General features: G+C 43.1%; 1 protein-coding gene across 1 annotated transcript in view; it reads left to right on the forward strand.

The window, feature by feature from the left end:
* The window catches only part of SUCLG2 (succinate-CoA ligase GDP-forming subunit beta), a 244,502-nt gene that overhangs the window by 46,519 nt on the left and 182,489 nt on the right, over positions 1–15,494 (forward strand). The window contains exon 2 of the mRNA XM_059663021.1: positions 6,836–6,977. Coding sequence (XP_059519004.1) covers positions 6,836–6,977 — 142 coding nt within the window. The remainder of the gene's footprint in view (positions 1–6,835; positions 6,978–15,494) is intronic.

Raw genomic sequence — 15,494 nt, forward strand, 5'->3', positions numbered from 1 at the left:
TTTACAGTTAGCACAGGCGAGGTTCTATAGACGAGGTCCTGTGACAGTAACACATAATCCCTAGAATCTCAGTGGCTGAAGGTCCATGAAGGTGTATTTTTTATCCCCTGAGGTGTGTGGTCCTCACTCTGGCCCCTGGCTGGGACAGCAGCACCATCCTGAATGTCGTCATTCCCCAGGTCAAGAGAGAGAGAGAGCTTCGTGGGCGGGAGGGATGATAATTCAGTGTTGGCCCCGACCTGTCACACACCAGGTGTGCTCATGACTTATCAGCCAGTGCGAGTTGCAGGCCTTATCTAACTTCAGCCACAGCAAGGATGCGCCTGGAAGAGTGAAGCTTAGGGGTAGTTGTTGGTTTGCATTAATGACAGCTATTGAGAAAGATAATAATATTTGACTTTTCATGACTGTTTTGATTGTTAGATACATGAGAGTTTAGTATGATGCGTAACGCATGGTAATTGCTCAATCAACAATAGAAGGAACTGTTAACATGATTGAAGATCAGAATTCAGCATTTGATTACATTTCCAGCATACTTTACACCATCCATTTGCTTAGCATGTGTCTCCTCTTCTTTTTTCTTCTTGAAAATACAAAAGTAGATTTAAGTTGTTCCTCCTTAGATATATATCAGAAATTCTTAATGAACGAAGTTGAATTGAAGTTTTAGACCCAGTCAGCGACCCTGTTCTTCCAGGTTTAGGGTTGAAAAACACAGGTGATATTGATCACTTTGTGGATGGTAGCTCAGAGTTAGCAGTGGCTTTAGAACTATGTTCACTGTGCTAGTTTTCAATTTAAGAGCAACTGAATTGCAGCAGGCTTTCATTGGAGTCAGTGCAAAAGCAGTCGATGTGTTTATATGTCTATGAAGCTGGTGGTCCCTGGATCAATTGCAATTAGTTTGCAGCAGATTGCATTAAAATATCTAAAATTAATACAGTGAGTGTTCTGATGAAAAGGCATTGACTGTGACCACACTGTGGCTGTTTTTACTCTCTCTCAAATGTTCTTTTCAAACCGTATTTTTCTTCATCTTCTGCTAACTGCTCTAAAGGCATCTGTCAACATAGACTTAATCTATTGATCCTTCCCCACTTGCCTTTTTAAAGTGGTCCCAGAATAGAGCATCTATCCTATATAATTAAAGGCCAGCGACCGAAATAGTGGAACGACCAGAACACCATCCTGGCCCAGGCTGGCCCCATCCCCCAGGGAGCAGTTAGGGGCGCCCCTAGGCAACGCGATAGGGTGCGAGTTTGATGGGGGAAAGTCGAAGAAATAGGGGAGAAGGTCTTAAGGGTCTGCAGGGTTGGGGTGGTCGGCCTAGAGTAGGTTTGGAGTATGCTGGGGAAAGGAGAGGAAGATCCGATTGGAAAATGGCTCAGCACAGTACCTTTCTCATTGCGAACCAGGAGGCGCCAGCCGGGGACTGAATGGGCAGTTGTTTCATGAGTGCGCTTAGGACCGACATGTTCATGGCAGCGGCTGTGCTCCCGAAACTTCACTGATTCCAAATAGTAAATAGCTATCAACGTCAAAGAACAGAAAAATCCTCTCCAACTAGAGGCCCTGGACTTGCAACTAGACTGAAGGAAACACCATTTAAGGAGGAGCTAGAGAAATCGGAAGTATGCGGCCAGAGGATTGTGGGATTGTGGAGGACGCCTGGACGCCTACCGCTAGAATGTGAGCCTGTTATTGCGCATGTACATAGTCAGCCCTGTAGTCCTCAGCCTTGCAGTATTTGGATATGACTTCTGGCGGGAAATTATTTTGATTGAAGTTTGCTGTTCCCTTGCATAAGGAAGATTAGAATTAAAGGTTTCATTTGTTACCTTGGTTTGAAGAGGAGGAAAATGGGACAGTGACAAATAAGAAACTTTGGAGATAGTGAAGGGCAGTTTGTCCAGACTGTTGAGAGCTCAGAATTAGATTTAATTGGGATAGAAATCCTGCTAATAGCACCTGATGCCTGAAATCTGAGCACTCTACTTTTGGGTTTTCCAGTTCAAGTGTTTGGAGACTGCCTGTTAAAACATTCCTGGTTGGAAAGTGCAGAACACCATGGCTCCTCGCCTAGGCTAGCCCTGCCTCCCAGGGAGCAGTTAGGGGTGATCAGGCAGGCAGGCAGAGTGGTTAGGGGTGATCAGGCAGATAGGCAGAGGTGGTTAGGGGCAATCAGGCAGGCAGGCGAGTGGTTAGGAGCCAGTGGTTCTGTATTGTGAGAGGGATGTCTGACTGCCCGTTTAGGCCTGATCTGCAGTGGGATCGGGCCTAAACCGGCAGTCGGACATCCCCTGAAAGGTCCCTGATTGTGAGAGGATGCAGGCCAGGCTGAGTGACACTCCCCCCGCCCCCCCCCCCCCCGTGCATGAATTTCATGCACTGGGCCTCTAGTCTAATATATAATCTTCTCTTTCTTAGGGAGCTTTTACTAAACGCCTTAAATTTGAGTTTTTCTTAGTATGTAATGTGATGTGCTAGTATATAGTGTGATGTGCTGTTAACACATTGAGTACTGCTCAGCAGTTTTCTGGTGTTTCGAGCGCCATCTGTTAAGGACTACTCACGAGTGTTCTCGTTTTTCCCGTGCCATCTGTTATGGACCTTAGATGTCAACACACTGTCTTGTCCACTGTGGGGTGCAGTTACAGTGTTTTGGCCAGGTTCAAGTCTCGGACTAATGAAAGGACAGGGTCCTCTCACTGCCACGTGCAAGTCCCAGCTGGAGGGCAGGGCCCTCCCAGCACAGTCATAGCCAACGGCTGTGGTTGTGAGCTTGAACCTGTGGTCCGAACACGTAGCCCCACGTGCCTTGTGATAGAGTTCGGGTGCATGTAGTTGAGTGAGGTTGAAACTCACGAGAATGTTGTAAACAACATGATCACGCCCGTACTTTGCCTCGTGGCATCTGCTATAAAATAAAGACACTGCTTGTGGGCGCTGGCGTTATCTCCTCTTCAGGGAGCAGCGTCCCACCGAGACCCAGCTATTATTCTCTTGTCTGTCTTTCCTTAATCCTTTCACCCCCCCACTCAGAGACACCCTTGGCTGTGCTGGCGTGGCACAATCCACATCAAAGGAAGCGATCTCATTGGTGGAAACTGTGCAGGTCAATCTACGAAAAACTATATAATTGCATGAACCCATAAAGCATTGCAGTTACATTGTATTTTGGTCATTCAAATAGTCTTCGTCTTCAAGTTCCTGGCGCTTTTAGAAATGCCCTCTCTCAGAAAAAGGAAGGAAACCAATGAAACTGATACACTTCCGGAAGTATTTAACGATAATTTATCAGATATTCCTAGTGAGATCAAACATGCGGATGACTGATTCTATTGATAGTGAAATTATTAGACCTGTAAGGAAGCGCAAGGTGGCGGTGCTTTCAAGTGATTCCGGCACTGATGAAGCTACTGATAACTGTTGGTCTGAAATTGACACACCACCATGCTTACAAATGTTTGAAGGTCATGCTGGGGCCACTACATTTCCGTCTCAGTGTGACTCTGTACCCTCTGTGACCAATCTCTCTTTTGGTGATGAATTGTTTGAGATGTTGTGCAAAGAGCTGTCCAACTATCAGGATCAAACCACAATGAAACGCAAAACACCATCTAGAACACTAAAGTGGTCTCCGGTTACACAGAAGGACATCAAGAAATTCCTTGGCCTAATTATTCTGATGGGTCAAACAAGAAAAGTTAGCTTGAAAGACTATTGGTCAACAGATCCTTTGATATGTACCCCTATATTTCCACAGACAATGAGTTGCCATAGATTTGAGCAAATATGGACATTTTGGCATTTCAATGATAACGCCAAAATGGACAGTCGCTCGGGGAGACTTTTCAAGATCCAACCTGTGCTGGATTATTTCCTGCATAAATTTCGAACAATATACAAACCAAAGCAACAGTTGTCTTTGGATGAGGGAATGATTCCATGGAGAGGACGTTTCACATTTCGCACGTACAACCCAGCGAAAAGAACAAAATACGGTTTACTTGTTCGGATGGTGTGCGAGAGTGACACCGGCTCTATCTGCAATATGGAGATATACACTGCTGAAGGAAGGAAATTGCAAGAAACTGTTCTTTCAGTCCCTGGACCCTATCTTGGCATATGGCATCATATTTACCAGGATAATTATTACAATGCTACATCTACTGCTGAATTGCTGCTACAGAACAAAACTAGAGTCTGTGGGACTATTAAGGAGAGTAGAGGTTTACTGCCAAATTTGGAAATGAAAACATCAAGAATGAAGAAAGGTGGCATAATATTTTCCAGAAAAGGTGATATTTTCTCCTAGCATGGGAAGACAAGCTGGTTGTCCGAATATCAATGATCCATGACACTTCTGTCTCGACAACAGGAAAAAAAAAAAGAAAAACGGGAGAGAATATTGTAAAACCTACCTGCATCAAGGAATACAATGCCCACATGAAAGGCGTTGACCGTGCGGATCAATTCCTTTCGTGTTGTTCCATTCTAAGGAAAACGATGAAATGGACAAAAAAAGTAGTGCTGTACCTTATAAACTGTGGACTTTTCAATTCATTTAGGGTGTACAACATCCTCAATCCACAAGCAAAAATGAAGTATAAACAGTTTCTGCTATTGGTGGCGAGAGACTGGATAACGGATGACAATAATGAAGGCTCTCTGGAACCAGAGACAAATCTGTCCAGCCCTTCCCCTGGGGGTGCAAGGAGAGCACCTCGTAAAGATCCACCCAAAAGGTTGTCAGGTGATAGGAAGCAGCATGAACCTACGTGTATTCCAGCGAGTGGAAAGAAAAAATTTCCTACGAGAGCCTGCAGAGTTTGTGCCGCCCATGGAAAAAGGAGCGAATCTAGATACTTATGTAAATTTTGTTGGGTCCCTCTTCATAGAGAAAAATGTTTTATGCAGTACCATACGTTAAAAAAGTACTAGGAACTTTAATTGTTTAATTGTTTTTGTAAATAAAAATGTTATAATTATTGAAAAACAAAAACTAAAGTGCATTATGATCTGTAGTTATGATGATTTAAATAACGTCCAGTTTGCCCAAAAACATTCGGTCCCTGGCGTATGTCTTAGAGATTTCTATGTGGTACATAATGTGTTAAGTCTCTTGATACAATGAATATGTTCATTTTTGAAATTTTATTTTTAAAATTTTTTAATGTTTTATCAAGACTTAAAGTTCAGAAGATTAAAAAATCTTATACAATTCTATAATATCCAGGAAATGATGGGAACATTGCTTACCTGGCAATTTATTTTTATCCCAGTAGATTTATTTCTAAAGAAGTGTAGGCAAACTTCAAAATTGAAAACACCATTTCCAATATTAATAAGGATAGAACAGAGGGATATCTTTAGCTTTAATCATGTCAAAATTGCATTTTTAAGAAGTGTGTTTAAATTACATTATGTTCATTTCAGGTCTAAAGGACTTTCCCATTTTTAGAGGTCATTTTCTGGGAATGTAAAATGAACTGAATAAAGGGACAAAAGGCAGGGCTTATTCATTTGGACATCTAACTGGCATTTTTTTTAGTATCTTCCATGTGCCAAGCACCATCACGGTCTTCATTAAGATACAAAGAAGATGAAGACACCCGCTCTGCCTGTGGGTGGAACCCGTCTCGCTGCGAGGCACTGGAGCCTCTGGGGAATGGCCTTGTCCAAACGAGCTGCATGAGTGCATTGTAGCTTTGAGGTTCCAGAACCAGGCACCATGTTAAGGACACGCTAGAGGTGTTGAAAGCTCCCGGTAACACGTGGCAACGCCCTGCGGACCCCATTTGACAGTCTGTAATACTCCTGGGCTACCCACCGAGGCCCTTGAGGAAACCACAGGGAGGTGTGTCAGGAGGCCTTCCACCCCCAGCCCATGGCCCATTGTGTGATGGATATTTTGATTTCTTTGTGCATTAATGGCATTGTCATCCTATAACTCGTGGGTGGAAAGGAACTTAAATTAAGTGAACTTATTTTTTCCTGCTTCTCTTTTAAAATTTGGGCTCATGTATTTGATAGGGAATGCTGTTGCTCTTATTGGATAAAATGTGAAGAATCTCTTTGTTCATGTCATTCTGCCCTTTGATTATTTTCTTTCAAGACATATAGAAACTAATTGATCGATAGTAAGGTTGCCTTCTACACCATTTGCAGTTTTCAGAACTAGTTTAATTAATGGTGACTCAGGTTACTGAACTCTGGTGTGTGAGATAATCTCATTAAACATGTAATGATTATACCAAATTCCATTAAAACCGTCAGTAAGGAAATGGATTAGTCAGTGGCCTATTGACCTGAAAGTGTTAAAAAAACAATTAACAATGTCCATATAGGTATTGCTGTGAGCTTCATTTATTTGTGGTGGGGGTGGGGGAGGCATACACTGTATAACAGAGTCCTTATCATTTTAAGAATAACTTTTCATTTTAAAATACTTGTAGACTTACAGGGAGCTGCAAAATAGTGCCGGCATCCCGAGTACCCTTCACCCAGCTTCTCCTAACATTGACATCTTACATAGTTTTAGTACAGCACCAAAACCAGGAAATCGACATTGGTACATTACTGTTTACTGGACATAGATCTTACTTACTTTCCATGGTTTCTTAAAATGTTGATGTATTTGTGTGTGTAGTTATCTTTAACATTTTGATTAGAAAAACAGTTAAGCATGAAGAATTTAGATAGATTTTTGTTTGTTTGTTTGTTTATAGTCTGTGTTGCTGCCATTTGAGGGTACCTGTAGGACTGGCCATATAAGTTGACTGTCATTTTGCTTGTTATTATGTGTTCACCTCTCCCCCAATTTCTCTAGGCAGCCCACCTCACCCCCAGACGATGGCTGAACCTGCAGGAGTACCAGAGCAAGAAGCTGATGGCCGACAACGGAGTGAAAGTTCAGAGGTTCTTTGTAGTGGACACTGCGAACGGAGCTCTGGAGGCCGCTAAGAAACTGAGTAAGCTCACCCTCCCGGTGGAATGCGTTGCCCCGATGGGTGAACGCACAGGCAGTGGTTTCCCGCCAGTTACCTCGCTGTGCTGTGGGTTATACTCAGTGACAGATCCAGTGGGGACTGTGAGTTGCAAAGGCAAGAGAGCCCTATGCACAGGGCATGCCCAACCAGCTGGCCACAGCAGCCAGGCCCTGTGGTGTTTCTTTAAGGGAGATTGTACAGGGCAGACAGTCTCTCCAGTTAAGATTAAGAAATGAGGAGTCAGGTCCCGCTGTCTGTGTCAGTGGACTTTCTCTCTGGTGGCATCTCTTTGTCAGCCTGGATTAGAGCTGGAGTAGAGATACAGTGTGAGCCACATAAACATTTTCACGTTTTTTAAGTCACCTTAGGAAAACTAGAAATAAATGGGTGAAATTAATTTTAACAATATATTTTGTTTATACCAATATATTCAAAGTAGGATTTTAACATGTAATTAACATAAAATAATTTATCAATGGGATGTTTTACGTTCTCTTTTGGCCCTTATCTTCACAAAAGCTGTTACACCCCAGCACATCGCCTTTCCCACCAGCCACATGGCACGTGCTCCGCTGGCCGGGGGCCGGTGGCTCCTGCTTCGGGCAGCCGGGCCTGGACCTGGAGGGTGTGCAGGCTCATTCCCTGCCTGCGGGCCCGGAGAGGCGTTTCCCACGAAAAATGAAGACTCGAGCGCCTGCTGACGGGCCTTGCCCAGGCCTCGCAGTCACCTTTGAGGGTGTAAGGCAGAGGCAGGCTTCCCATCTCAGTTTCCCAGTGTCCTGCGCTCTTTAGAAGTGAGCAGCGAGGTCCTTCGGCGAGGTTCTTTCCTCTCCCTTTCCAAGTTCCTTCAGCTGCTTCTCACAGGTCCTTTCTGTGTTGCCAGTCATTGTGGGCTGTGCATCAGGCACCACGGCACAGCTGTGGAAGGAAGATAAGCGAGCCTTCTTTCTCCTTAGAACTTATGCTCTAGTGAGAAATTAATTTGCAATATGCAGATGCTAAATGTAGAGATTGAGAGCAACTGATACATGTTTTTAATTTTACTTTTTAGTTATAGTTTATATTTAATATTATTTGGTATTGGTTTTAGGTGAGAACGAGCAATATTTTAAGAAATGAAAATGGATTTTATTTTCAAAACTATCAAAATTGCTTTTTAAGGTGAACCCCCTGCCTCCCAGTGAAATGAGCCTTAACCCGAATGCATGCTCCTCAGTGAGCTCCGGCAGTAGCCGCAGTAAAGGTTAGCGTTCGAGCCTTTTCACCTGGAAGGATCGTTTTGTTTTATGCTCCTGTGCTTCTGGGATTGGGTAAGGAGAGCGAAGGAATGTAAAGTTCATGTTGGCCTTTGGTCTTCATGTTCCCCTTTATTTCCTTATATGTGCGGCCACACTGGTATTCCAGGCCCAAGGCCCTTCTTAAGGGAATGCTGGGAGCAGCTGATTCCCCCAGCACGGCTGGGGCACTGCTCCGTCAGACTTCCGTGGGGTTGGGGCTTGCTGACCTAATGGGCTTCCTAGTCATGGATTCAGATAAGCGTTTAGTTAGCCACGGCTCTGTGGCTGGGATTGCACACTGTGTGTGTAAGACAGAAACTGCGCTGGAGGAATCAGCCAGGTGGCCTTCCCATGTGGGGCCAGGGCGAGGGAGCGGGAGAGACAGACAGTGAAGCCAGTTTAAAAAATGAAAATCAACTTTTTAAAAAGCCATGTGTGGATTTTGAGGAATATTTTTTAAGAAAATCAAACTGGATAAAAGGTTTGGGAATGATGTGGCTGTGTGTCACCTCCCAGTGGCACCGTCAGAGCTGAAAGGGAATTGAGAGAATGAATCCAGGCCCCTCCTTTGGTGAATGAATGAGTAATCCTATTACTCAGTGAGCAGTTGTTGTAGAAGGAAGTTCTCTGGGTTTTGTTGTGAATAGACAGTTTTGCTCAGAGGGGAAATTTATAGAAGAGGAGATGGTACCAAGTCTACCTGGGTGAACCGAGGTGATAGTAAGTATAAAAGGAACTATACATGTCACTGAGATTGCCCGGAGAAAGTGAAATAAGGAGACTGTGGCAAAACTCCACCGTGCTTACATGTTTGTCCCTACAAGACTGATAAGAACCAAGAGCACAGTGAGAGTTTTAGCCAAAAGATTTGAGGTGAAAGTTAAAACTGGATCACACATATATCTTTCTGATTGTACTGAAAATGAGGCCTCCACTTTATAATTATGACATTTTAATGGGGAAAAAATTACATGGAAGGATAATATGCCTAATATGCAATAAGTGCTCTGTAAGATTTTATTACTATCATCATCAGCAGCAGCAGTAGCAGCATATAATTTCAGGGGTTTACAGATATCATAGAAAAATTAGAGACATGATAATCAGTATCTTATTTTTTTAAAAATATATTTTATTGATTTTTTACAGAGAGGAAGGGAGAGAGATAGAGAGTTAGAAACATTGATGAGAGAGAAGCATCGATCAGCTGCCTCCTGCACATCTCCCACTGGGGATGTGCCCACAACCCAGGTACATGCCCTTGACCGGAATCGAACCTGGGATCTTTCAGTCCACAAGCCGACGCTCTATCCACTGAGCCAAACCGGTTTTGGCAATCAGTATCTTATTGATCATATGTTAGAAGAGTTCATATTTTAATTCAAAAAGTTTGTAAATGATTGAAATGTGTATGCATGCTTACTTTTCTATGTCATATTTGGATGTGTTTTGAAATAAAGTGACATTTTATAAAATTTTGAAAATTGATGCTGACATTAGGCATACCTATGATTTCCAGTAATCTTTGTGAGGATGCTATACAAATCTTTCTTTGTGTCTGGACCCACATTCCTGGTAGCCTGTTGTCCACCCACTTATGGGTGTCTCTGTCTTTCCATCTGTCCTGCCCTAAATGGAATGGTCATCTCTAGGTTGCTCTAAACTTCTCTTCCTCTTATGTCCCTCCACTTACCCAGCTGAGATACCTTCAGGTCGTCTCTAATGCCTCTCCTCTTTGTCATATTCAATCAATTGCCAAATCTTGCCATTTAAGTAGGATGTTAAAAACTTGGGAAGCCTCTACAACTAATGATTGACAAAGATGGGATTTCTACCAGCCACATTAGGTTTAATCTCCTCCCCAAGCATTTTCCCTCTTTGCTAACTTGATGACGATGTTATTGGAAGATTTTTATGTGTGAGTCAGCATTTTTAAGATAGCAAATATATATTAATAAAATTAGAAGATTGAATTAAAACCAGAAATAGGTTCTGAGGAGCAATTTGTAGGAACTATGTAATCTACAGATATTTTCTTAATGATCCATTTTGTTGTATCTCTTTGGATAATAGAACAGTTTGCCATATAGTTATGGAAAACTTATTCATTTGAACATTTGTTTAAAATGGGTAATGCAAACCTCTTGTTTCTCAAACAATTCATAATGATAAGATTTTGAGTGAGAACCTCATTTTCTTGCACAGAAAATGGACTTATGTCTGAGAGAGTAAATTTGGTTTGGTGAATTAAGTTTTTAATATGTGGGTAATATTCATTTTGTAGCTGTTTGTATCAGCTACCATTTAAGAAGGAATTGTTTTTTCTTGCCTAAAATTTTCTCAGGAGGTTTATAATTACATGTATTCACCTCTATGGGCTAAATTTAAGTATAAAGTCAGCAGATGATTACAGAATACCCACTGTGTGCATAACCAGCCTTGATGTGCCTTTCTATTCTCTTTAAGGTGAGTGAAAGAATGTCTCACATGATTCACAAGGCCTGCCTTGAAAGTGTATTTGCATTAAGCATAGCTGAAACTTCATTAGAACCTCTACTTTTTAGCTTTTGGGATCTCCACAATTTGTTAGTTAATCCATTCATGTTGATATGAGAGTCTCAATATTTGTTTAAGCGAGAGAATTATACTTCAAAAATGGTTTTGTTTCATTTATTTGTTTATTTTTTAAAAAATATATTTTTATTGCTTTCAGAGAAGAAGGGAGAGGGAGAGAGAGAGAGAGAAACATCAGTGATGAGAGAGAATCATTGATTGGCTGCCTCCCGCACCCCCCCACTGGGGATCGAGCCCACAACTCAGGCATGTTCCCTGACTGAGAATCGAACCATGACCTCTTGGTTCATAGGTCGATGCCTAACCACCAAGCCATGCCGGCTGGGCTGTTGTATTTTTTGCTGGGAAAGAAATCGAAATATAGATAGAGAAGTTAATACTCTTCCAGCTAACGACCTGCATGCTAAAATGTTTTTATTTGTCAATATGATAACATTATTTTCATTTTATATGTAGTCACATGCTGTTTTATATAAAAAGGGCACTGCCTGTTGACTGATTGACTTGTCCTATTCATCCTAAGACAATTAAATACTTCACAAGCCTCCTTGATTGTTGTGGCTTTGTCACACCACATTATGTGTTAGGATCGTGTCAAAAGATCTTATAGCCGAAACCGGTTTGGCTCAGTGGATAGAGCGTCAGCCTGCGGACTGAGAGGTCCCGGGTTCGATTCTGGTCAAGGGCATGTACCTGGGTTACGGGCACATCCCCGGTGGGGGATGTGCAGGAGGCAGCTGATCGATGTTTCTCTCTCATCAATGTTTCTAACTCTCTCTATCTCTCTCCCTTCCTCTCTGTGAAAAATCAATAAAATATATTTAAAAAAAAAAGATCTTATAAATAACCTTTGTGTTGAAATGATGATCTTCATCCTATATAATAAAAGAATAATATGCAAATTGACCAAACTGTGGAATTACCGGTTGCTATGATGCCCACTCACCATCAGGGAGCAGACACTCAATGCAGAAGCTGCCCCCTCATGGTCAGTACTCTCCCACGGGGGAGCGCTGCTCAACTGCAAGCCGGACCAGGCAGGGGAGCACAGCAGACGCCTCTGAGGCATTCGGGCATCTCCTCGGGGCTCCCGGACTGCAAAAGGGCACAGGCCGGGCTGAGGGACCACCACCCCCCTCCCGCCCCCCATCAGGCCTCTAGTGCCGGGGTCCAACCCCAGCAGGTCCAGGGGTCCCCAAAGGCGTGGACGGAGTCGGCGAAGAAGGAATGACATGGAGACAGCGTTCAGTTGATCAGCAGCCTAGCCAGGATCTCTAGCCCAGATCTCCAGCTAAGTTCTGGTCTGGATCTCCAGAGAGGTTCTGCTCTGGATCTCCAGCGAAGTTCTTCTGTCTCTAGAGGACGTTCTGTGTAGGTTCTGTGCCTAGGCTCTGTCTCTCTTGGTCCTGTCTTCCAAGCCCTGTGTTCTAAGTTCTGTGTCTTTCTGTCTTCTGAATTCTGTCTGCTTAGAATCTCCAGCCAGGTTCTGTACAGGTTCTCCAGCCAGGTTCAGTCACCAGGTTCTAGTCAGGCTCTCCTGCCAATCTCCGCAGTCAGGTTCAGTCCAGGATCCCTTGCCATGTTCTCTCCATCGAAGCTCCTCCATCTCCAGGTTCCGCGTAGGTTCTGTCTTCTGAATTCTGTTCTAAGCTCTGTCTCTGTCTGTCTTGTTACATCTGTATTTATACCAGTTGATTAAATCCTATCAATCTCTATTACAAAGGTTAGGGCGTTTCTTATCTCCATTCCAGGGAATAAAGATTATGTAGCTTAAGCATGATTGTTCATAGTTAAAGTGATTAATTACCCGCCTGGCACTTAGTTGAGGGGTTTTATTCCCTCCCTAACTTCAGGGGAAAATCCCTACCTGGGGATTCAACCTTTCTCGGAGAGGTGACCTTGGTTAAAACACAGCGCCAAGAAGGTGAGCAAACATATTAAGAACAGTATGCCATATATGCCAGGTCCCTTGAAACAGCAAGGATGGACCGGCTCCCGGCACTCTAGTTGTCTTATAATGATAGGTGAAGGTGACATTGGGTTCTGCATAGTAACTCTTCATTTACCACCACATCAGCCGCCCATTATTTTGAATCTGGAGTCAGGGATGCAAAGAAGCAAGGGTAAGGCAAACGCTGGCCATCGACGTGGCCTGCTGCCTGCTTCCCAGAAGTGAGGGCGATGGGGCTGTCCTCCTGGCTCCTGAGGCGGGTTGCCTGTTCCTGGCTGCTGCTGCCCCTGTGCCCCCTCCCACCTTTGAGCCTCATCTCCCACCTCCTTGGTCTGAGCCTCCTCATATCTTTTTTGTAATTTACTTCATGCTTGTTTAGGTCCCGAGATATAGCATATGCTCAGTAAATACTATTGTTTTTCCTGAAATATTCACTAATGTTTACTTAGTCCTCCTTAAAGGAACACCTGAATTGACATTCAAGGCATTCCCTAACTGTGTGCATCAAGATGTTCCCATTTCCTCTTGTATACATTTTTACAAAGAGATCCCCTTTTTATAAAATGTTCTTTTCTCTTCTCCTGAGTCTGCGGATATAAATGAGTTTCTCTGGTCACCTCCTTAGATTTTTCTGTGCTGGGCCGTCTTTCCCCTCACGGTCTGGTGTTCCCTGACAGGAAGCAGCCGGCCACCTACACAGGGAAGGGCGAGATCCCGGGCTGGGGGCGGGCAGCTTCACACCTGCTTCCTGGCACTCACTCTCCTTAGAAACGAACAGCGGTGCTCCGAAAGCCAGGCCTCAGCGTGAGTGTGAGCAGTCACATAGAGCAAGGACCGACCCATCTTTCCACACTCGAACCAATAAACGTCATAGTGTGCTGCGCATTTTGCGAGTGTGATCTCAGAAGGGCCTCACTTACACAAAAGGGGCGCTTACTTTAGGAACTGGTTCTGAATCCCACCGTCCCTGCCTGCCCAGGATTGTGTATCTGCGGAAATGGTAATTTCTGTGTTTTCAGTAGATCCTTAATGGAGTTATTTGTTGACTTGCTTTTTAAAGCTGCCTCACTGTGAATGAACAGAGAAGGGTCATCTTCCAGGACTTTCCTGGGAATTATTTGCCCCTGGGCCTTGGACTCACCCTGTGCATTGGGTGGTTCTGAGTGCCTGAGAGGCTGCCATGTGGGGTAGTAAATGGAGCAAAACCGTGCCTGGGGTTGGGGGCAAAGAGCTAGCACCGTATTATGTCTGTCTGGATATATATTGGCCCTTTTAAAGAAATCTTAAACAGACAAACCTCTTCTGATTATGAAAGGACTATACTCATTATTTTGATTTTAGAAAATACACAGAAGTAAAAACCTCCTCCTGTCCCAATATCCAGAGGGAACTTGACTTAAAGTGAACATGTTTTCTTCCACTTTTTATGCATTCATTCGTTCAGTCAACAACATTAATTTCTGGGTACATATTTACATAAAATAATTGAGAGGGGATATCTTTTTATACTTGGGAAAATACTACTCATACAGTTTTATCTCTTACTTTTAAAATTCCACGTTATAACATGAGCATTACCTAAATACTAAATATTTTTTTCAAAATTATTATTTTAATTTTTTAAAAATCTTTAGTTTGACTGTTATTTCCTATTATGACTTGTTTCGATTTTTTTTCTGTTTTAGTATAATGCTAGCTTCTACAACCCATAAGCTGAGAAATCGCAGTCACTTCTACAATAAAGAGTTATTTCTTAGTCACATAAAAGCCCAGGGTGGTGTTCTTGGTCTGCCTAGGTGGTGATTCACAGACCCAGGCTCCTTTCTTCATGCCACCGGCCTCTTCAACACGTGGCCCCCACAGATGACCTGGCATTGTGTCCACTCCAGCCACTTGCAAGGGGAAGGGCATGGAATTGCATGTGGAGATTTTGCAGGGACCACATCACATCAGTTCGCTCGCATTTGTTGGCTGAAGTTATCAGATGATCGCAGTGAATTGAAGAGAGACAGGGACCATCTCCTCGGCATGCACTCAGGACAGGGAAGGGGTGGTGATCCTGCAGGAGGCTCTGCATTTAGATTCGGGGGGGATTGCTGTTTCTTGGCTTAGAATGAGCACGGGCTATATACAGTCAGCACAGCTCTCATGGCAGCTGTACTTTGATTACTTAAGCTATAATTTACCTGACTCTGAAATTGAGGATAATAATACACACTTGAAGAAATGATTCAGATATAAAAGACAAGCAGGGCACATAATTTATTCAAACAAGGCACTCATCAATTTACCTTCTCTTTTGGTCTGAACTGAGCATATGTTTCAAGCATCATAAAAGGAATATAATAATAGCTATTAGAAACAGCAGATAAAAACTCAAAATGCTCAGTGCTTTTGCAATAACACCTGAGTGTTAAACTGTATTTAGTGTACAGCTCGTCAGATGATTTGATAATGAATATATTGCTCACATACTGTTGGTGGTATTTTCTAGGCAGACTGCAGTGTATGAAATCAAAAGTTGCATAATTTTGAAAGAAAATGAAAAGTGTGCTTTCTTTATATTGCAACGGAATAAACATTACCTAAGGAATTTTGCTTTTAAGATGCTACGCTCTTGTGGTGGTTGCAGGAGTTGGCGTTGTTTAATAGATGTGCATAAATAGTACTGAGGCTCCACTTGGCTTTTCTAGGTTA

This window comes from Myotis daubentonii, chromosome 14, assembly GCF_963259705.1.
Source record: "Myotis daubentonii chromosome 14, mMyoDau2.1, whole genome shotgun sequence".
NCBI lineage: Eukaryota > Metazoa > Chordata > Mammalia > Chiroptera > Vespertilionidae > Myotis > Myotis daubentonii.